Source organism: Netta rufina, assembly GCF_964035555.1.
Source record: "Netta rufina genome assembly, contig: SCAFFOLD_142, whole genome shotgun sequence".
Taxonomy (NCBI): domain Eukaryota; kingdom Metazoa; phylum Chordata; class Aves; order Anseriformes; family Anatidae; genus Netta; species Netta rufina.
The window spans coordinates 289-20259 of NW_028168889.1; the positions used below are offsets into that span (position 1 = coordinate 289).

Here is a 19971-nt window from a genome sequence, read left to right on the forward strand (position 1 = left end):
GAAAATGGGGCAAAAAGCGGCAGTTTTGGGGTTTTCCTTGATGCGCGGCAGACGTGGAGTTCCTGGAGGTGCTGACGGAGGGGGCTGGGCCCCGTGCTGCTGGTGCGGGGCGGCAACTAGCCCAGTATGGACCAGTAGAAACTGGTACGGAACCAGTACTGCGGGAACCAGTACGGACCAGTATGGGTCGGTACGGACCGGTACGGGTTGCTACGGGCCCGGGAACCGCCCCCCCCTAGACCCGCCCCCAGTGGCCTCCCAGTAGCTCCCAGTCCCTCAGAGATCAAGATGTCCACATGGATCCATGTAGACCCTCCAACCCACAAAGGCCTTGGCCTCATGGCACCAAAGAGGCCTTGGTTCCATGAAGATTAGAGACCTGTAGAAACCATCAACTTCAAACTCATCAGCGTGGCCCCAAAGACATTGGAGATACCACCCTGACCTGACACTGATTGATGCCACGACTCAGATCCACTGGTCCAAGATGACTATAACCCCATGGACATTGGAAACATCACCATTTTCCAAAGCCTTCAAAGTGCAACCCCACCCCATCCCCAAATCCAGACCCCCACTTGCCCTTACCCAATCAAATCCATAGCCCCTATGGTGAGGCCCTTTTTCTGACCATGTCCGTGTCGTGTCCCCCCACCCTAACCCCCTAAAGCATTGTGTCAGCAAGACACATCCTGGGCAGGGCGTGCTCATAGGGTCACTCCCCATAACAACAGACCACCATGGCTCGTAGCTTGTCCCTCACAGCCACCACCACCCCAGCCACAGCCTTCTGTATAGCCGTGGAGGAGAAGTAGAAGATGAAAGGGTCAAGAGCAGCATTGAGACTGGTGAGGAACAAAATATAGGACCTCCATTCTGGGCTCTTATGCAGCACAAAGCCTACCACATGCGAGATGTTGTAGGGTGCAAAGCAAACCCCAAAATTGACCATGGTGGCCACAGCCAAACCCACAGCCCGTTGCTTCTTCTCCAGTGGGATATTAGGCCGAGCAAGGAGAGCCCGCACAAAGTTGATGTAGCAGAAAACAGTAACAGCAAACGGTAGGAGGAAGAGAACAAGAAATAGCTCCAGCCGCAGTGGGAGGACAAAGCTCAGCTGCTCCTGTGAGAAGTCATCATAGCACTTGTAGGTACTGTTGCTATTGGTATCATTGTGGCTTCTAGAAGCAGCAAGATGGTTGGGAACAGTCATGCTGTGGATGTCGGAGGTCCAGGAGACATCAGCAGTGGAGATGCCAGGGATGGTTGTGACATTGTTGGTGAAGACTTTGGAGTTATAGGTCTTGGGGCCACTGGGACTGTAGATCCTGGAGCCATTGGGGACGGAGATGTCACCATTGGAAGTCTTTGAACCATTGACCATGGAGCCATTGTGGTTGTAGATCTTGAAGACCTTGGAATTGAAGTTGTCAGGACTGGAGACTCCAGAGCTACTTGGGCTGAAGCCAGTAGAGATGGGGCCATTAGAGCTGGAGATTATGGGGCCACTGGGGTTAAAGCTGTTGGGGTTGAAGCCATCAGGGTTGGACATCCCGTAGCCACCTGGCTTGAACGCATTGACCATGGAGCCATCTGGTCTAAAGCCCCGAGAACCTTTGTCCACAAAGCTACCAAGCTTCGAGACTGTGGATTGTCTATGACCATCGTGATACTGTGCCACAAAGACAATGGAGCAATGAGAACAGGCCAACAGCCAGAGGATGGCGCTGGCAGCCATTGTCCCGCCCCAGCCTCCGCCTGTTCTTGAACTGGAGGGGGAAGACAACACCAAGATAACGCTCAACGCTGAGTGCTGCCAAGAAAAGACTGCTGAGATAGATGCTGGAGTAGAAGCAGAAGTTGGCCACAGGGCAGAGGACAATTGGTAAGGGCCAGGTCATGTCAGCAGCTGCTTCTGCCATCTTGAAAGGGAGGAAGAGGAGGAGGAAGAGGTCAGCGATGGTCAGGTTGAGCAGGAGGATGTCAGCAGGGTTGACACGGCGGCGTGCCTTGCCCAGAAGGGTAACAAAGGTGAAGATGTTGGCTGGCAAGCCCACAATGAAGGTCAACACATAGGCAATGAGGATCAACATGGTGTCGGGACAGCGCTGCAGAGAAACGTAGGCCTGTAAAGGGGATGTGGGGAGGACAGGGTGGGTGGAAGGGGTACGCAGTGCTACGTGTGACTCACGTTTGGGGGGAGATGCAGGCAGCTGGGTGGCTTGTCCTACTCCAACCAATGGACCCAGAGGGGACTTGGAGAGGACATCTGGAGGGGGGGGGTTCTTGCACTGCTCCTACTGGTGCACCCTGAGGGGATCCAGGTGTCCAAGCAGCCCTCCTGTCACCACCACTTCCTCCCACTCCCAAAGGCGACCCAGACACCAGGGCGTCTGGTGCCACCCTGATTTGTTTAACTCATTTCCTGCTCAGCGTGGGGTGGTGGTGATGGGGGGGGGGAGGGAAAGGAGCAGCTGGACATGTGCCTGGGTCCCCTCTGCCAAGCCCCTGAGTCACTTATCAGGGATGGAGTGGGATAAGGAGGACCAAAGAGTCTGATCCCTCCACCCACCCACCCACCCCCACCACCCCCTTGGGACCCAGCTGTCGGGGGGGGGGGGGGGGGGCTGGAGAGGGGAGGAGACCTGTGTCTCCCACACACACTTTAGAGGTGAGGAGGGCTGGACCTGAGCATCCCAAGCACCCTCCAGCCCCCTCCCCTATACCAGGTCAACTTCCTATGGCACCTGTGTTCCAGTTCCCCCCCACACCCAGCTTCTCCCAGTTCCTTCTGGTACCCCCCACACACACACTCTCCAGCTGTGGGGGAACCAGGTGTCTGTATCCCCACATCACCTCCCAGGGATTCTTCCCTATCCTGTGGGGAGAGGACCCAAAACATCCCCCCAGCCAGGTTGTCTTCCAGTCCCTGCCCATCATCCATCCCCTGTGCCTTCTCTCCACCCTTCCACCACCCCCCCCCCACCCCGCCACCATCTGGACCCCATCCTGTGCTCACCTCAGCTCCTGGTACCAATGGGACCCAGCCGGCCGGGTGCCTCCTCTTACAGCCCAGGGCACTCCCTGGGGAGGGGCCACGGTCTGGGGTGGAAGGGGGGGTGTGGGGGGGTCCCTGATGGGTGCTTGCCTCTTCTGGGGTGGTGGACGACGCGTCCAGGGGGGCACCTGGATGCTGGGGTCCCCGGGATGCCTGTGTCTGCCTGGGGGGTGTGTATGGCTGGGGAGCAGAGGGGGAAATCCCAGACCGATGGGTTCCCAGGACATCTGTGTCCCCCGGGGGGGGGGTGCGGGGGGGGGGGGGGGGGGGGGAAGTGGCTTTGAACGACGTCGAGGAAGTTTGAAGTTTCCTGACCGCAGACAGCAGCCACGTTCGTGGGCACACGTCCGCAGAGGAACCAGCAGAAGGGGAGGGAGGGAGGGAGAAGCTGGGGGGGGGGGGGGGGGGGGGGGGAGGGCTCCATTTCCACTGGGTGCCCCCAATCGCCACCCTGGGGCCTTCCCCATCTCCCCCTCCCCCACACTCCCCAGCATCCCAGGGCCCACTGGTGGCCTCGTCGCCAAACTGGCAGACGAGAGGGAGGGTAGGGACGGGAGGGAGGGAGAACACACTGGGAAGGGGAGGGGAGAGAGGGTGGGGAAGGGCCTGGGAATAGCCACCGAGCTATTTTTAGCCACTGGATGAGGGATGTTTATTTAGCCACAGGGGAGGGAGAGACACCCCCCACCCACCCACACCCCCCCTTCCTGGTGCCACGGCTCGCCTGAGTTAGGGGCCAGCCCAGACGCCTGGGATCACCGCTCGCAGCAGGAGACCCCTGCGGTTGGGGGGCTGGGGAGGGCCCTTAGGGTTAGGTTAGGGTTAGGGTCCTGCCTGGCCATCGGGGACGGCAGCGGGGAAGTGCCCCCTCCCCAGGTGCTGCCCTGATAACGGGGAGGGGGCACCTGCCCAGCACAGCCCCAGGGCACTTGGAGAGCCCCCAGAAGCTTTCTGGGAGTGGAGGAACCACGGAGGAAACCATGCTCTCACTCCCACCCCCCCCCCCCATTTCCCCTCCCCCCATCCTCCTTTCACCCACTTGGCTCTCCTGGAGCTTGGAGAGGATGCAGGCGCCCAGGTTCCCAGCCCGTCCCGTACCTTCACCCACTTGGCTCTCCCGGAACCAGGAGGGGACCCAGGCATCCATGTCCCTTCCCCCCCACACACATACACCCCCATGGCCCTGAACCTTCGGGGGGAGGTGGTGAAGGCAAGGGAACGGGGAAGGGTGGAAGGGGCTGACTCAACCCAGATCACAGAGCCCGGCCCAAGGACCCACAGCCACCCCAGAAGCTCCAGCCTGGCTTTGCCCCTTGTCACCCCCAAGCCCATCCCCAGATGTCTGGGGACCCCCACAGCTGCCCCAAGCCTCCAAAGCCCCGCCTTGGGGCTCTCTTAGGCCTGAAGCCCCCTGAGATGCCTCCAGCTCAGCGCCACCGACCCCCCAGACACGCCAACAAGCCCAATGCCTCGCCTCCAGCCCCCCCAGGAAGACCCCCGCTTCGCTCAGAGGGTGCCCGGCACCTGGCCCGGAGCGAACCAAGCCCCATCGCATCCCAGACTTGCCGGAGGCCCCGTCGCAGGGCGGCGGAGGAGAAGCAGAAGATGAGGGGGTCGAGGCAGGCATTGAGGGTGGTGAGCAGCACGGCGTAGGCCCTCCAGGGTGGGTTCTCCCGCCGCAGGTACCCCACCACGTGAGAGACGTTGAAGGGGGCAAAGCAGAGGACGAAGGCCGCCGTGGTGGCAGCCGCCAGGGCCACCACCCGCCGCTTCCTGCCCAGGGCGGCGGTGGGGAGGGCAGCCACGATGCAGACCAGGCGGCCGTAGCAGAAGGTGGTGATGGCCAGGGGCAGGCAGAAGAGCACCAGGAAGATCTCCAGGCGGAGGGCCAGCAAGGTGGCCAGCTGCGGGCCGGCGAAGCGGGTGTAGCAGGCCGTGCCGTTGCCCGCCGGGCCGGGCTGAGCCACGTAGACCACACTGCAGTGGCCCAAGGCAGCTGCCCAGGAGCCAGCGGCAGCCACGGCAGCGTGGGCTGCGCGCCGGCGCTGGCGGTACTGGACGGGGAAGGCAGCGCTGAGGTAGCGGTCGACACTGAGGGCAGTGAGGGAGAGGGTGGTGAGGTAGATGCTGGTGAAGAAGAGGAAGACAAAGAGCGGGCAGAGGGCCGGGGGCAGCTTCCAGGTGGCCTCCCAGGCAGCCTCAGCCATGCGGACAGGCAGGGAGGCCACCAGCGCCAGGTCGGCCACGGTCAGGTTGAGGAGGAGGACATCAGCGGGCAGCAGGCGTCGGCGCCGCGCCGCCACCCCCCAGGGCCACCAGGGCCACCAGGTTGAGGGGCAGCCCCAGGGTGAAGGCGCCGGCGTAGACCACCAGGCACAGGCGGTGGTTGATGGCGAGGGGGGGGGCCGACATGGCAGCCAGGATCCGGTGGGGCCTCCAGATGGGGCAGCCGATGGGGACCGCGATCTGCTCAGGCTCCCTCGGGGTGGCCAACGGTGGTTGGGGTCTACCAGGGTTCAGGGCAGCAGGTCCCTGGGTTGGGGGTGGAGGTCTTAGGAGGGTGGCTGGGGGCTTCCAGGGTAATCTGGGGGGTGCCAGAAGATCGGGGGGGGAGGGGAAGATGGTGGCTCCGGGCTGGGGAGCCCAGGTTGGGAGAGAGGGCAAGGGGGGCTGTTGAAAAGGAGAAGGAGAATGAACCCTACCGTGGCAGCAGACAGATGGATGGACAGCAGCGGGGAGGGACGGACAAGAATAAATACCCCCATCCCTGCCCTCCAGCACCCAAGGGACCTGAGTTGCCTCTCCTCTCCTTCTTCCCCCCCCCTACCACAGTGTGGCCACTGGAGCAGCCACTACGGCTGGAAAGGGGACACTCGGTTAACCCAGAGGAGGAATTTATTGCTGGTGGCAGCTCCCTCGGTGGCTGTGACATGTCCCCAGCATGTCCCTGTCCTGGCAAGTGTCCAAGGGTAGCGGTGGCTGTGGTCCTGGCATTGGTTTTGCATGTGTGTGTCCCCTCCCCCCCCCACGGTGACATGTCACAATGGTCGAGGCCATGCCCCACACCTCTGGAGTCCCCCATGTCCCCCTGCCCTCGGTGTCACCATCAGGCTGTCACTCCCCCTGTGACCACGTCTCTGTGGTGGCCATTTGCCCGAGTCCCCACGTCCCCCATTCCCATGTCCTCTGCAGTGGCCATTGTCCTGTATCGCCGTATCCCCACTTTGCCCATGTCCCAGAGGATATTTCCTGATGTCCCCACATCACCCTGGTGGCCACCTTCCTCCATCCTGGTGTCCCCATGTCCCCAAAGTCTCAGTGCCGCAGGGCTGCGTATTCAACAGCATCTTCCATGCCCCCAGCATGTTCCTGGGCTGTCACTGGGGGGGACAATGCCAGAGCAGCATAGAGCAGTGTCCCGTCCCTGTCCCCGTCCCTGTCCCCAGCTCTGCTCCTGGGACCAGAGGGGACGTTCTCATAGTCATGTCCTTCGGTGGCCTGGGGGGACAGATGGTGGATGTGATGGGACGCAGGGGGTGACAAGGACACTGGGTGCATGGAGGGACACAGGGTGACGTGGTGGGGACATAAGGGTACCTTTGCAGCTCCGTCGTTCCTCTTGAGGACGCTGTAGACCACAGTGTCCCCTTGCACCCTGTGCGAGGACAGAGTGAACAATGGGATAGAGGAGGGGGGGGAGGAAAACAGGGGTCCTGTCCAGAAAGGGCAAGACTGGAGGGGGGAAACATTACCTGGGGACAGGTCCAGAGCCAGGAGGGGACACCAGTGATGAGTAACTGATGGTGTCATCAGCACTGTGGGGTGGCTGTGGAGACGCAGGTGGCCGAGGCTGCAGGAGGGACCCGGGTGTGGTTGTGGGTCACCAAGAGTGACCCAGGTGGCCATGGCGGGGAGGGGGTCTGCTACCTTTTTGTTGCGGAGGAAGAAGGTCCCCGACGGCTCCACAACCGGCTCTTCATCAGCTGCCATCTGCCGCTGCCACCTGCAGGGACACTTGGGTAGCTGGGTCCCCTAGGGTTGACGCGGTGGCACCTGGGGGCCCCAGGAGCACCCAGGTAGCCAGGGAGCAGCAGTGATGCTTGGACACCCGGGTGCTCAGTCTCACCGGCGGCGGAGGAAGCACCCAAGGGCACCCAGCAGCAGGAGGCTGCCCAGCCCCACACCAAGGCCCAGGAAGGTCTTCCGCAGGATGGTGGCCCTGGTGTCTACAAGGGAGAGGCAATGGGAAGATGAAGACACTCGTGTCCTTCCCGGCCACCCAGGCCAGGAGGACATCCCAAGGGTGTCCATATCCCTTACAGTAGACTGTGATGGTGACATCAGGGGAGTTGGCAGAGGTGATGGAGTTGGTGGCGCGGCAGCGGTAGCGTCCAGACGCTTGGATGCCCACAGCACTCAGCACCCACCGGTCCTTGGAGGCCCGGCCCAGGGTTCGACCATCACGAAACCACTCAAAGACATCGGGCAGGGGCTGGGCGGACACGCGGCAGTGCAGGACCACGTTGGTCATCTCATACACGTCCTCTCCTGGATCCGGCACAAGCTCCACCGACCGTGGCCCATCTGCACCCAGCATCAGTGCCTGAGGACCCAGCTCCCCGGTGGGGGGCACGGCCACCAGGGTCCCACTGGGGACATTGGGGTCCCACTGGGTCCCACGGGGGTGTTGGGGTCCCTCACCCACACCCTGGGGTCCCCTGGGTCACTTTGGAGGTGTCAGGGTCCCTCACCCAGACCCTGGTAAGGGAGGGGGTTGTAACTCACAGAGAATGTTGAGGGTGGTGGGGGCACTGCGGGTAGCCCCTGCGACATTTTGGACCTCACAGATGTAGGTGCCAGTATCGGTGGGCTCAGGACCAGGCAGCAGCAGGCTGGGGCCAGAGGCCGGCAGCCGCTGCCCCCCCTTGAACCAGCTGATGTTGTAGAGGGGGGGCTCGGCCACCCCAGCCTCGCAGTGTAGCCACACTGGGCCTCTCCCGGCCACCAGCTCCCCCCTGGGGCTCTGACGCATCCAAACAGCCTGGGGTGGATCTGTAGGGAGATAAACCAACATTTTGGGGGGGCTGAAATAGTGACTGGGAGATCACAACTGTCCCTTGAGCACTCATGAAATGGTAAGGGGGGATAGGAGCAATGAAACTATCATTTAGGGCTGGAGCGGGGGGGGTCTCAAAACTGCCATGACAGGGCTTGAAACCTTCCCGTGGTGTTGGAAGAACCCAAAATGGTAATTTTAGGGTCTCAAAACCACCACTTGGGGGCAGAACGGCAACGAGGAGGCACGAAACACGGAGGGCACAAAGCCCCACGGGGAGCCCAGTGTTGACTGGGCGGGTGTCCTGAAACCACCACTCACACCAGACGATGACAGCAAGGGGTGGGGATTGGGTGAAGCCAGCGACGTTTTTGCCAGCGCAGCGGTAGGTGCTGGCTCGGGTGGGCTCGGCGGTGAAGCTGAAGATGGGGTCGGTGGTGGAGGCCTGATGGCGGTCGTTGCGCAGCCATAGGATGGTGGACGGAGGCGGGTGGGCCGGGCCGAGCTCACAGTGCAGCGATACACGGGTCCCCGCCAGCACCGGCAGGGGGTTCAGTACCGTCAGGGTGGCATTCCTGGGCTGGTCTGGTGTGGGGCAGTGGGGTTAGGGCAGGGAACCCCAGGGGTATCTAAGCCACCCCTACCATTACCTCAGCCTCCCCGTGGCAATCGAGGCCACCACTATCACCATCCGGACCACCTCATGGCCATCTAGGCCACTCCTTCCACCACCCTGACTACCTTGTGGCCGTCTAGGCCATCCCTACTACCACCCTGACTGCTCCATGGCCACCTACACCACCCCTACTACCACCTTGGATGCCCTGGGGCCATCTAGACCATGCCTACTACCACCTTGACTACCTTGTAACCGCCTTGACCATCTAAGCCACCCCTACTACCACCCTGATTGCTCCACAGCCATCTAGGCCACCCCTACCACCCCCTCGGCCACCCCACGGCCACCTAGACCACCCCTTCATACCACCTCGGACACCCCATGGCCATCTAGGCCACCCCTACTTCCACCCTGCCCACCTCTTGGCCACCCTATGGCCATCTCGGCCACCCCTACCACCACCCTGTCTGCCCTGTGGCCATCTAGGCCACCCCCCATCTGTACCACCATCTTGCCTCACTCACAGTAGACCTCAAGGAAAGTTGGGGGGGAATCAGCCGTCCCTATGTCATTGGTGGCCTGACAGCGGTAGGAGCCACCATCCACTTCCCGGACTGGCCTCAGACGGAACTGGGATGAGCTGTGAGGCAGGATCTGGCCCTCCAGGATCCAGGCATAGGTGTGGGACGGGGGGTTGGCAGAGTCGTGGCATTTCAGCGTCACTTCTTTGCCCTCACAGACGGGGGACGTTACCTCCACCCGCACATCCCGCGGGGCATCTAGGGACAGCCATATGGGTTGGGGGCAGTGGTAGGACAGCCACGCGCACGGGGGCAGAAAGGGGAGGAGGGAAGGGGAATTGTCAGGCATCCCCTGGGACAAGGAGGGGGTGAGACGGGCAGGCGTCTTGGAAGGGGTGAAGCCAGCAAGGACGGGCATCGGGACCCCAAAGGATGGGGCTAGAGGTGACGGAGCTTCCTCAAGGGCTGGGGCTATGGATGATTGGCAGGTTGGTCAAGGGGTGTCTCTTGGCGTCATTGGCAGCTGTTGTGCCCTCCCCCATGCAACCACCTCCCCCTTCCCCCCCATGCCACCAGCTTGTCCTACTCACAGTAGACCTCGAGGACGGTGGGATGGGACTCAACTGACCCCGCGGCGTTGGTGGCACGGCAGCGGTAGGTGCCGCCATCATGGACCTGGGCTGACCGCAGGAGGAGCTTGTCCGTGCTGGTGGACAGCACCAGGCCGTTCAGGCTCCAGGAGTAGGCGAAGGACGGGGGGTTGGCAGAGTCGCGGCAGCTCAGTGTCACTTCCCAGCCCTCACGGACTCGGGATGTCGGCATCACCTCCACCCGCACATCCCGCGGAGCATCTGGTGGGACCAGTAAGGACCAGTATGGAGCAGTACAAGCCCAATATGCTCTCCCCAGAACCTTACAGACACCCCAGGCACCTCCACAACCCTTCCAGAACACCCTGGAGGGTCCCCACCGGACCTTTGAGGGATCCCCTCAGCCCCCTGTCGATGCCCAGAACATTCATAGCCACCCCAGGGACCTCTCTCGGCCCACCCAGAGCCACATAGAAACACATATCTCCACCAACCCCCCCCTCCCTGTAGCCACCCCAGGACCCCCTAGGGATGCACATATGCACACCCCCAAGTCTCACAGTGGACCTGGAGCTGGCGGGTTGCCTGGGCCACAGTCTTCCCGTCAGCCCCCCGCAGGAGGCAGCTGAGGTTGGACTTGTCATGGTACCAGGTGGGGTTGAAGTCCAAGCTGATGCCGATGGCCGAGGGGACCATAGCGTGGTCTGGAGGGGTCCAGGCTTGCACTTTTGCCCCCGCCACTTTGGAGGCTGGCCCATCCCAGGCAAGGGTGACCGTGTCCTCGGGGCAGGCAGGGGGCACCCAGCACCCCAGGGTGGTCGTGTGCCCTTCGACAAGGGGTTGTGGGTCTGGCCAGAGGTGGGGAGCAGGGGGGGCATCTGCAAAAGGCACCAGTGTAGAGTTGGTTGTAACAACGGGGGCACAGCGGGGGGGGCACAGCGGGCAGCCGGTCCCTACCGGTGACGTTGAGGATGACTTTGTGCAACCAGCGCAGCTCATGTCTGGGGCGAGAGCCGTTGGCCTCCAGCCGCAGCCCGTATTCACCGGCATCTTCAGCCCGGACATGGGACAGGACCAGGCTGCAGTCCCCCTCCGCATAGGCGGTGGTGGCAGTGGGGGCGTGGGGCCGGGGGGACACTGCCAGCCTGATCCTGGCTCTGGAGCTGGTGGCACCGCTGGCGGTGCTCACCAGCAGCCCCCCCACGTAGTCGCGGCGGTCGTAGTCATAGACAGGCTTCTGCAGCCAGCGCAGGACAGGCAGGCGGGTGCTGGTTCCCACCTGGCACAGGTTGTAGCGGCAGGGGATGAGGACGCAGGAGCCCAGCTCAGCCACCACCTCCTCCGGGCCCGTCACTGGCTTCGGGCAGACGGCTGGGGCAGCACCTGCCAAGGGCAGCAGGGACCCCAGAGCTGGCACCCTCCCCCCCCAGCACTGCCCAGTGGGGACCCCGTCCAGCAGGGTCCCCCAGAGCCGTGTGGAGCCCCCCTGTCCATCTGCCCCAGGACCCACCACCCTTTTTGGGGCCCCACTTCCCCACCAAAAGCCCCCCCCCCCCCCCAGTTCCTACCTGGGATGAGGAAGAAGAGGCAGATGAAGAACCACATGGCTGGGGAGACCAAAGCCCCTGCACGGGGGGGTGAGACCCACGAGTTTGGGGGACCCAGGCGTTAGGGGTGCCCAGTGTCTGCGTTTGGCCCCATCCCCACTCCCCGCCCCTTTGGGGCACTGGGGGGCCCAAGCATCCGGGTGCCAATGTCCTCCCCCGCTCAAAGGCAGCCGAGCCCACTTCCTTCCCCCTTCTCCAGGGGTCTTGGTTGCTGTCGGGGCTTCCCCATACGCACGTGGCTCTAAAGGGAAGGAAGAGGTCCGGGGGCCACCCCACAGACCCCCCAACCCCAGGGGTTCCAGGGTTCTGGGGGCCACCCCATAGACCCCCCCCAACCCCAGGGGTCCCAGGGTTCTGGGGGGCCACCTCATAGACCCCCCCCAGCCCAAGGGGTCCTGGGGAACCACCCCACAGACCCCCCCACTTCCCCCCCTAGCCCCAAGGGAACCAAGGGGTTTGGGTGTCACTGGAACCACCCCACGGGCTCCCCTGGTGCCACCCCATAGGCCCCCTGCCCAAAGGGGTCTCCGTGACCCCCACAGCCCACTGCCATTAACATCCCCACCCCCTTTGCCTCGCTGGGGTTCCCTGGGGAGCCGAGCAGGGCAGATGGGAGCCCAGATGCTCTCAGTTCCCCTGTGGGGGATCACGGGGGCAGAGAGGGGCATGACGGGAGCCCAGCCCCCCAGGGACACTTCAGGGAGGGGTACACCCACACCACCTGGGTCCCCAAAAACCTCTCCAGGACCCCTAAATGCCCCCCACTGCCCCCCCCCCCCCCCCCCCCCCCCCCCCCGAGGCACCAGGAGGAGGCTGATAAGCTATCAGTAATTAACCATTAACTAAGCGACAGGTAGGACCTAGCATCCGTCCCTCCCCAGGCTGATAAGAACACAACTGATAAGGGGGGGGGGGGGGGGGGAGGCAGGGAGCAGGAGAGCACCAAGGGCACTCTGAGGGCACCTGGGCTTGGGGGGGACCCTGGTGTCTGGGAGCCCACCCTGCTGCCCCCCCCCCAAGGGACCTGGGTGTCCCCCAGAGTCCCACACAAACCCCAGCTTCCTGCTGCCCCCCACCCCAATCCCAAAACCAAGGGGACCCCAACCCTAATTTCCAGGGGGACCCAGGCTCCCTGCTCCTCATTGGGGCAGCCCCACAACCCTCTGCCCCCAGGGGATTCAGAGAGGAGCACCTCAGGGAGCACAGGGGGCACCCAGGCATCCTGGCCCCCTGCCCCCAGCGTCCCTCCAAGGGGACCCGGGCACCCAGTGCCCCCCCCGCTGCAGGAGGGACCCAGGGCGAGGTCACCTTGAGGCAGTTCCCGGGGCTATAAAGGGAGGTCGGGAGCAGACTGGGAGCCACTGGGAGCTGCTGGGAGCCACCAAGAGCCGCCATGGGGAAGGAGGTGAGGGCTGGGGGGGGCGGGAGACGTGGGGGAGATGGAGATGGAGATGATGGAGATGGAGATGATGGAGATGGAGATGATGGAGATGAGCCATGAGAAGGAAGAACGGATGGACAGAGGGATGGGTGGGTGGAGGGACAGACAGCAGGACACCTGGAGGGAGAGGAGGAGGCAGGAAATGAAGGGAGAGATGGCAGTGGGATGCTGGGGGGGGGGGGGTTGGAGGGACCACCCCCAACCCCAGCTGACCCTCTGACCCCCAACTCCTCACCCCCAGGAGAGCTACGAGCTGGGGCCACGGGGCCCGGCCGCCCCCAAAGCACCAAAGGGCCGTGGCCGCCGCAAGCAGGAGCGGCTGGAGGACATGAAGAAGGAGATGGATGTGGTATGGGGCACTGGGAGAGAATGGGAACCAGTGGGGGACACTGGTAAGGGGCTGGGGAGGGTCAATGGAGGGCACTGGGAGGTCAGCTGGTGAGACTGGGAGGTCAACACAGGTTAATGGGTCACTGGAAGGGACTGGGGGGGGGGACATTGCAGAGGACTGGGTCAAGGGTCGAGAGGGGACTGGGCAGGTCCATAGGGCACTGGTAGGGTCACTGGGCAATACTGGGGGACACCGGAGGACGCGGAGTCCAGGGGTCAGCACTGAGGCTGGTGCCCCTAGGATGACCACAAGCTCGAACTGCCCGACCTGGAGGCCAAGTACAGCACCAGCATCACCAAGGTGAGCAGCCCCCGGCCTATGACCCATGCCGACCCTAACAACCCCATCACGTTGACCCCAATCAGCCTCGTTGACCCTGCTGACCCCAAAGCCCTTCAGCCCCATTGATCAACCCCAAGACCCTCATGAGGCCTGTTGGCCCCACCAACCCCACAACCCTTCAACCCCACAACCCCCACGCTCCCTGTTGACCTCACAGCCGTGCTGACCCCTCCAGGGCCTGGTGGGGGCGGTGGCGGCTGAGCGGCTGCTGCGGGACGGCCCCAACGAGCTGCGCCCCCCCCGGGGGACCCCAGAGTGCGTCAAGTTCGGGCGGCAGCTGGCCGGGGGGCTCCAGTGCCTGATGTGGGTGGCAGCGGCCATTTGCCTCATCGCCTACGGCGTGCAGGAGGGGCAGGGTGATCGCGGCAGCGCCGACAACGTACGCCTGGGTGGAGAGCTGGGGGGGTGGCACCTGGTGGGGGGACACCTGGAAGCCAGGGGTCTTTGGGAGAGGGGAACGTGGGTGGTTCCGGGGAGTCCCCAGGTTCCTGGTACCTTCTGGATGCCTGGATCCCTTTGTGGTGCTGGAGGGGGGGGGACTCCAGGGACCCTTTTTGGGGGGAGAATATGGGTTTCTGGGGCCCTCTGGAGGTGTAAGGACACCTGGGACCCTTTGGGGAGCTGGGACACATTGAGGGCAGAGGGACACCCGGGTCCATCTTGACCAGGGAGATGCCTGGATCCCCTTGGTGGGGACGCCCGGACACTGGGGTCCTCACCACCTCTATGGGATGGGTTTTGGGAGGGGGATCCCACTGTGGGAGCTGTTCTGTGGCCTGATCCTCTCTCCCTCCCCCCCCCCCCAGCTTTACCTCGCCATCGCCCTCATTGCCGTCGTCGTCGTCACCGGCTGCTTTGGCTACTACCAGGAGTTCAAGAGCACCAACATCATTGCCAGCTTCAAGAACCTCGTTCCCCAGGTGAGGGGGGCGTACCCACGACCTGGACCCCTGAGGCACGCGATGGGACCCCGTCCCTCATCCCACAGGGTCCCTGTGTCACCCACAGCAAGCCACAGTGATCCGGGAAGGGGACAAGCTGCAGATCAACGCCAACGAGCTGGTGGTTGGGGACCTGGTGGAGATCAAAGGTGGGGACCGAGTGCCCGCAGACATCCGCATCATCTCGGCCCAGGGCTGCAAGGTGGGCGCGGGCACAGGGGCCAGACGGAGGGGAAATGGGCACCAGGAGGCCTGGGTTACCCTGGGCTGAGCCGTGTGTTCCCCCCCCCCCTTCCCAGGTGGACAACTCGTCGCTGACGGGGGAGTCCGAGCCGCAGACGCGGTCACCCGAGTGCACCCACGACTCGCCCCTGGAGACCCGCAACATCGCCTTCTTCTCCACCATGTGCCTGGAAGGTGGGCCAGATGCCAGCCGGGCACCCCGTGTCCCAGCCGGTCCCCATCCTGACACCCAGGCTTCCCCTGCAGGGACGGCCACGGGGCTGGTGATCAACACGGGCGACCGGACCATCATCGGGCGCATCGCCAGCCTGGCCTCGGGCGTGGAGAACGAGAAGACGCCCATCGCCATCGAGATCGAGCACTTCGTCGACATCATCGCCGGCCTCGCCATCTTCTTCGGCGCCACCTTCTTCGTGGTGGCCATGGTCATCGGATACCCCTTCCTCCGTGCCATGGTCTTCTTCATGGCCATCGTCGTGGCCTATGTCCCCGAGGGGCTGCTGGCCACAGTCACAGTATGGCTTGGGGCGTTGTGGGAGGGGCTGTAGGGCAGCCTGGGCTGTGGGTGGGTCCCATGGGTGCTACAGGGGACTGGGACTCCCCATGGGTCCTTGGACATCCCATGAGACCCGGGAAGTCCCCGTGGGTCCACCACAAAATGTGGGTGCCATACGGGCCCAAGGGGTCCCCCATGGGTCTGTGGGTATCCAGTGCCCTCCAGGAGGTCCCTGTGGCTCCAAGGCCACCGCAGGAGCTCCAGAAGGTGCCAAGGATCACACGGGGGCTCGAGGACCTCCCGGGTTCCCCAGAGCCCTGACAGGGTGCCCCTGCCCCAGGTGTGCCTCTCACTGACGGCCAAGCGGCTGGCACGGAAGAACTGCGTGGTGAAGAACCTGGAGGCGGTGGAGACGCTGGGCTCCACCTCCGTGATCTGCTCCGACAAGACCGGGACCCTCACCCAGAACCGCATGACGGTGGCGCACCTCTGGTTCGACAACCAGATCCACACGGCCGACACCACCGAGGACCAGTCGGGTGAGCCGGGCGCCCCCACCTCCCCCTCCGTCCGGGCTGGGGACCCCCCCCACGGTGACCCACGTCCCCTCCACCAGGTCAGAGCTTCGACCAGTCATCGGAGACGTGGACGCTGCTGAGCCGCGTCGTCACCCTCTGCAACAGGGCCCAGTTCAAGGCTGGCCAGGAGAACGTCCCCGTGGCTAAGGTGGGGCCACGGAGGGGCCGTGGTGGGCTCGGTGGGCCCCATGGGCTCGGTGGACCCCCATAGAGGACCCCACCAAGCCCCGTGCTCCCGCAGCGCGAGGTCATCGGCGACGCCTCGGAGACGGCGCTGCTGAAATTCGCCGAGGTGACGGTGGGGACGGTGTCGGAGGCGCGGGGACGCTTCCCCAAGGTGGCCGAGCTGCCCTTCAACTCCACCAACAAGTTCCAGGTGGGGACCCCACCCCGGGGCACCGAGGATAAGGGGGGATGGGGAGGAGAGGACGACTCCCCCAGGGCGCCGGTTGGGTGGAGGTGACCGGGAGGGGACCCCCCTTGCAGCTCTCGGTGCACACGGCGGGGGACCGCCAGCTGCTGGTGCTGAAGGGGGCCCCCGAGCGGGTGCTGGAGCGCTGCAGCACCGTCATGATCAAGGGGCAGGAGCTGCCGCTGGACGCCCAGTGGCGGGAGGCCTTCGAGGGGGCCTACGCCGACCTGGGGGGCCGCGGGGAGCGCGTCCTGGGTGAGTGGCGCCGGGGGGGGGACGTGGGGGAGACTGGGGAGGGGTGCGGTGGGGTGTGGGGGGAGTTGGGGACATGGGGAGGATAGTGGGGTATTGGAGGGAGGGGGGGATGGAGGGGGACGTGGGGGGGAGTGGGGATGTGGGGAGGAATGGGGGGACATGGGGGAATGGGGGATGTAAGAGGACTGGGAGGGGAATTAGGGACATGGGGGGAGACGGGGGGACACGTGGACATAGTGGGACATGGAGGGAATGGGGGACATAATGGGACTGGGGGGGGAACAGGGACATGGGGGATATGGGGACATAACAGGGCTGGGAGGGGGACACAGGGACACGGGGAGGGAAACGGGTCGTGCTCCAGCACCCCCCTGTCTCTGCCGTGTCCCCAGGGTTCTGCGCGCGCTGGCTGCCCGCAGGGACGGTGGCAGCGGGGACGGACCCCGAGGCGCTGCCCGAGGTGGCCGTGGGCCTCTGCTTCGCCGGGCTGGTGGCCATGATCGACCCCCCACGGGCCACCGTGCCCCGCGCTGTGCTCAAGTGCCGCACGGCGGGCATCAGGGTGGGACATGGGGACAGGGGGGTGGAGGGGATGGGGAGGGAAATGAGGACGGGGGAGGACACGGAGGGGACATGGGGGGGATGGGGGGGGACACGGAGGGGACGTGACACGGAATGGACACGGGGATGGGGATGAGCAAGGAGATAAAGGGGAGGGGGGGAGATGGGGACAGGGGTGTGAGGGCACAGCAGGACCACGCCAGCGTCCCCCTTGTCCGTCCCCGCCCCCCCCCCAGGTGATCATGGTGACCGGTGATCACCCCATCACAGCCAAGGCCATCGCTGCCGCCGTTGGCATCATCTCAGAGGGCAGCGAGACCCCCGAGGACGTGGCGGCGCGGCTGCGGGTGCCCCTGGAGCAGGTGGACCCCAGGTGGGACCCGACATCCCCAGGGGCATGGGGGGGTGACGGGGGGAACCCCCAGACCGGGGAAACCCAGTGTCCGGTGTCCGCAGGCAGGCGCGGGCACGGGTGGTGACGGGGGCCGAGCTGGCTGGCATGGAGCCGGGCGTCCTGGAGGGGATCCTGCGCGCCCACCCGGAGATGGTTTTTGCCCGGACGTCCCCGCAGCAGAAACTTGTCATCGTGGAGAGCTGCCAGCGGCTGGTGGGGACACGGGGGGGGCACTGGGGACACGGGGGGGGGCGTTGGGGAAGAGGGCGACACTGGGTACACGGGGACAATGCGAAGGGTTTGGGGGAGCTGGGGACGTTGCGTGGGTGCAGGGGCACTGGGAGGATATCGGGGGCACCCCAGCGCTCCCCCCCCCCTAAATTTCGTGTCCCCAGGGCGCCATCGTGGCGGTGACAGGGGACGGGGTGAACGACTCCCCGGCGCTGAAGCGCGCCGACATCGGGGTGGCCATGGGCATCGCCGGCTCCGACGCCGCCAAGAACGCGGCCGACATGATCCTGCTGGACGACAACTTCGCCTCCATCGTCACCGGCGTGGAGCAAGGTGGGACGCGGGACACACAAAAATGGGGGGGGCGGGAGAGAGACGGACTGACCTCCAGCTGACCCCGCCGCCCTCCCCCCCCCCCCGCGAAGGCCGCCTGATTTTTGACAACCTGAAGAAGTCCATCGCCTACACGCTGACCAAGAACATCCCCGAGCTGACGCCCTACCTCATCTACATCACGGCCAGCGTGCCGCTGCCGCTGGGCTGCATCACCATCCTCTTCATCGAGCTCTGCACCGACATCGTGAGTCCCCGGCGTCCCCCCCATCGCGTCTCATCCCCACCAGCCCACCCACGTCCCCAGTTTTCCCCCCCCCCAATGCAGTTCCCCTCGGTGTCCCTGGCCTACGAGCGCGCCGAGAGCGACATCATGCACCTGAAGCCGCGCAACCCCCGGCGCGACCGCCTGGTGAACGAGCCCCTGGCCGCCTACTCCTACTTCCAGATCGGTGAGGGGGCGGCGGGGCCCGGACCCCCATCCCCCGGAGGTAGAGGGGGGCGGTTTTTGGGGGTGTGGGGGGCCCACGGACAGCGTGCCCGCCGCCGTCCCCGCAGGCGCCATCCAGTCGTTCGCCGGCTTCACCGACTACTTCGTGGCCATGGCACAGGAGGGGTGGTGGCCGCTGCTCTGCCTGGGGCTGCGCCCGCGCTGGGAGGACACCCACGAGCAGGAGCTGCAGGACAGCTACGGGCAGCAGTGGGTGCGTGCGGCCCTATTTGGCCCTATTTGGCCCTAGGTGGTCGCTGTTCAGCCCCATACACCTCCATATAGCGCCCGTGTGGCCTCTTATGGTCTCTATACAGCCCCACATGGCCTCATAGGTCCCCTATACAGCCCCCATAAGACCTCAAATGGACCCCATACAACCCTATATGGATCCCATACGGCCTTTTGTGGCCCCCCCATGTCCCCATATGGCCCCCATACAGCTGCTATACACCCCATACAGCCCCATATGGCCCCATACAGCCCCTCATGGTCCTACACGGCCCCATACTGCCCCCACATGGCCCTATACAGCCCCATAGAGCTCTATATGGATCCCATACAGCCCCATAGAGCCCCCACACGGCCCTATACAGCCCCAAACAGCCCTATACGGTCCCCGCACGGCCCCCCCCCGACCCCGCAGTCTCCCCGCAGACCTTCGAGCAGCGCCGCTACCAGCAGTACACGTGCTACACCGTCTTCTTCATCAGCATTGAGATGTGCCAGATCGCCGACGTCCTCATCCGCAAGACCCGGCGCCTCTCCCTGCTGCAGCAGGGCCTCTTCCGGTGCCTATGAGGGGGCTACAGGGACCCCCCCGGCACCCATGGGTGCTATAGGGGCCCCCGTCTTACACCCACCCCCCGTGTCCCGGCAGGAACCACATCCTGGTGATCGCCATCGTCTTCCAGGTGTCCATCGGCTGCTTCCTCTGCTACTGCCCCGGGATGCCCAACATCTTCAACTTCATGCCCATCCGGTGGGCCCCCCCGTCCCCCCCCCGTCCCAAAAAAATACCAAACAGGCCCCCCCCTGAGCGCCCCCTCCCCGCAGGTTCCAGTGGTGGTTTGTGCCCATGCCCTTCGGCCTCCTCATCCTCATCTACGACGAGATCCGCAAGCTGGGAGTGCGGCGGCACCCAGGGAGTCAGTCCCCCCCCCACCCCCAGGGGTCCTATGCCCCCCCCTAGGGGTCCTGGACCCCCCCCTTGGGGTCCCAGGACCCCCCGCCTCACCCCCATTTTCCCCCCCAGGCTGGTGGGACCGCGAGCTCTACTACTGAGGCTGCCACCCTGCAAGGGGAATGGGGGGGGGTCTCTGCCCCCACCTCCGCCCCCCCCAGGACACTCAGAACCCCTCCCACAACACCAGGACGCCCCCCACGACTCCAGGACCCCCCCCCAGGGACAG

The 19971-nt window shown here is 64.6% G+C and overlaps 4 protein-coding genes across 4 annotated transcripts; 1 reads left to right on the plus strand and 3 right to left on the minus strand.

Annotated features, from left to right (window-relative positions):
* Positions 1-706: 706 nt before the first annotated feature.
* On the minus strand, positions 707-2110 carry LOC311221751 (free fatty acid receptor 2-like). Its single transcript, XM_084307139.1, is given in 2 exon segments — positions 707-1741; positions 1743-2110. Coding segments are annotated over 2 exon segments (1377 nt in total). The 5' UTR covers positions 2094-2110; the 3' UTR covers positions 707-715.
* Positions 2111-4301: 2191 nt separating this feature from the next.
* Positions 4302-5470, minus strand: LOC311221744 (free fatty acid receptor 3-like; the record flags this gene model as incomplete). Its single annotated transcript, XM_084307133.1, is given in 3 exon segments — positions 4302-4502; positions 4504-5364; positions 5366-5470. Coding segments are annotated over 3 exon segments (1167 nt in total).
* A 903-nt stretch (positions 5471-6373) lies between these two features.
* CD22 (CD22 molecule) lies at positions 6374-11449 on the minus strand (the record flags this gene model as incomplete). The annotated part of the gene is made up of 13 exons (XM_084307134.1): positions 6374-6556; positions 6656-6713; positions 6811-6908; positions 6986-7061; positions 7185-7284; positions 7379-7642; positions 7844-8110; positions 8436-8699; positions 9258-9512; positions 9845-10105; positions 10405-10722; positions 10802-11227; positions 11413-11449. 13 exons carry the CDS (start codon positions 11447-11449, stop codon positions 6374-6376), a joined length of 2607 nt encoding a protein of 868 aa, XP_084163260.1.
* Positions 11450-12844: 1395 nt separating this feature from the next.
* ATP4A (ATPase H+/K+ transporting subunit alpha) lies at positions 12845-19952 on the plus strand (the record flags this gene model as incomplete). The annotated part of the gene is made up of 22 exons (XM_084307135.1): positions 12845-12856; positions 13134-13241; positions 13524-13583; positions 13801-14004; positions 14432-14545; positions 14634-14768; positions 14866-15324; positions 15646-15844; positions 15922-16031; positions 16125-16259; positions 16370-16550; positions 16943-17112; positions 17348-17484; positions 17568-17718; positions 17901-18069; positions 18162-18316; positions 18398-18521; positions 18628-18773; positions 19217-19350; positions 19440-19541; positions 19616-19707; positions 19815-19952. 22 exons carry the CDS (start codon positions 12845-12847, stop codon positions 19841-19843), a joined length of 3126 nt encoding a protein of 1041 aa, XP_084163261.1. The 3' UTR covers positions 19844-19952.
* Between the last annotated feature and the right edge of the window lie 19 nt (positions 19953-19971).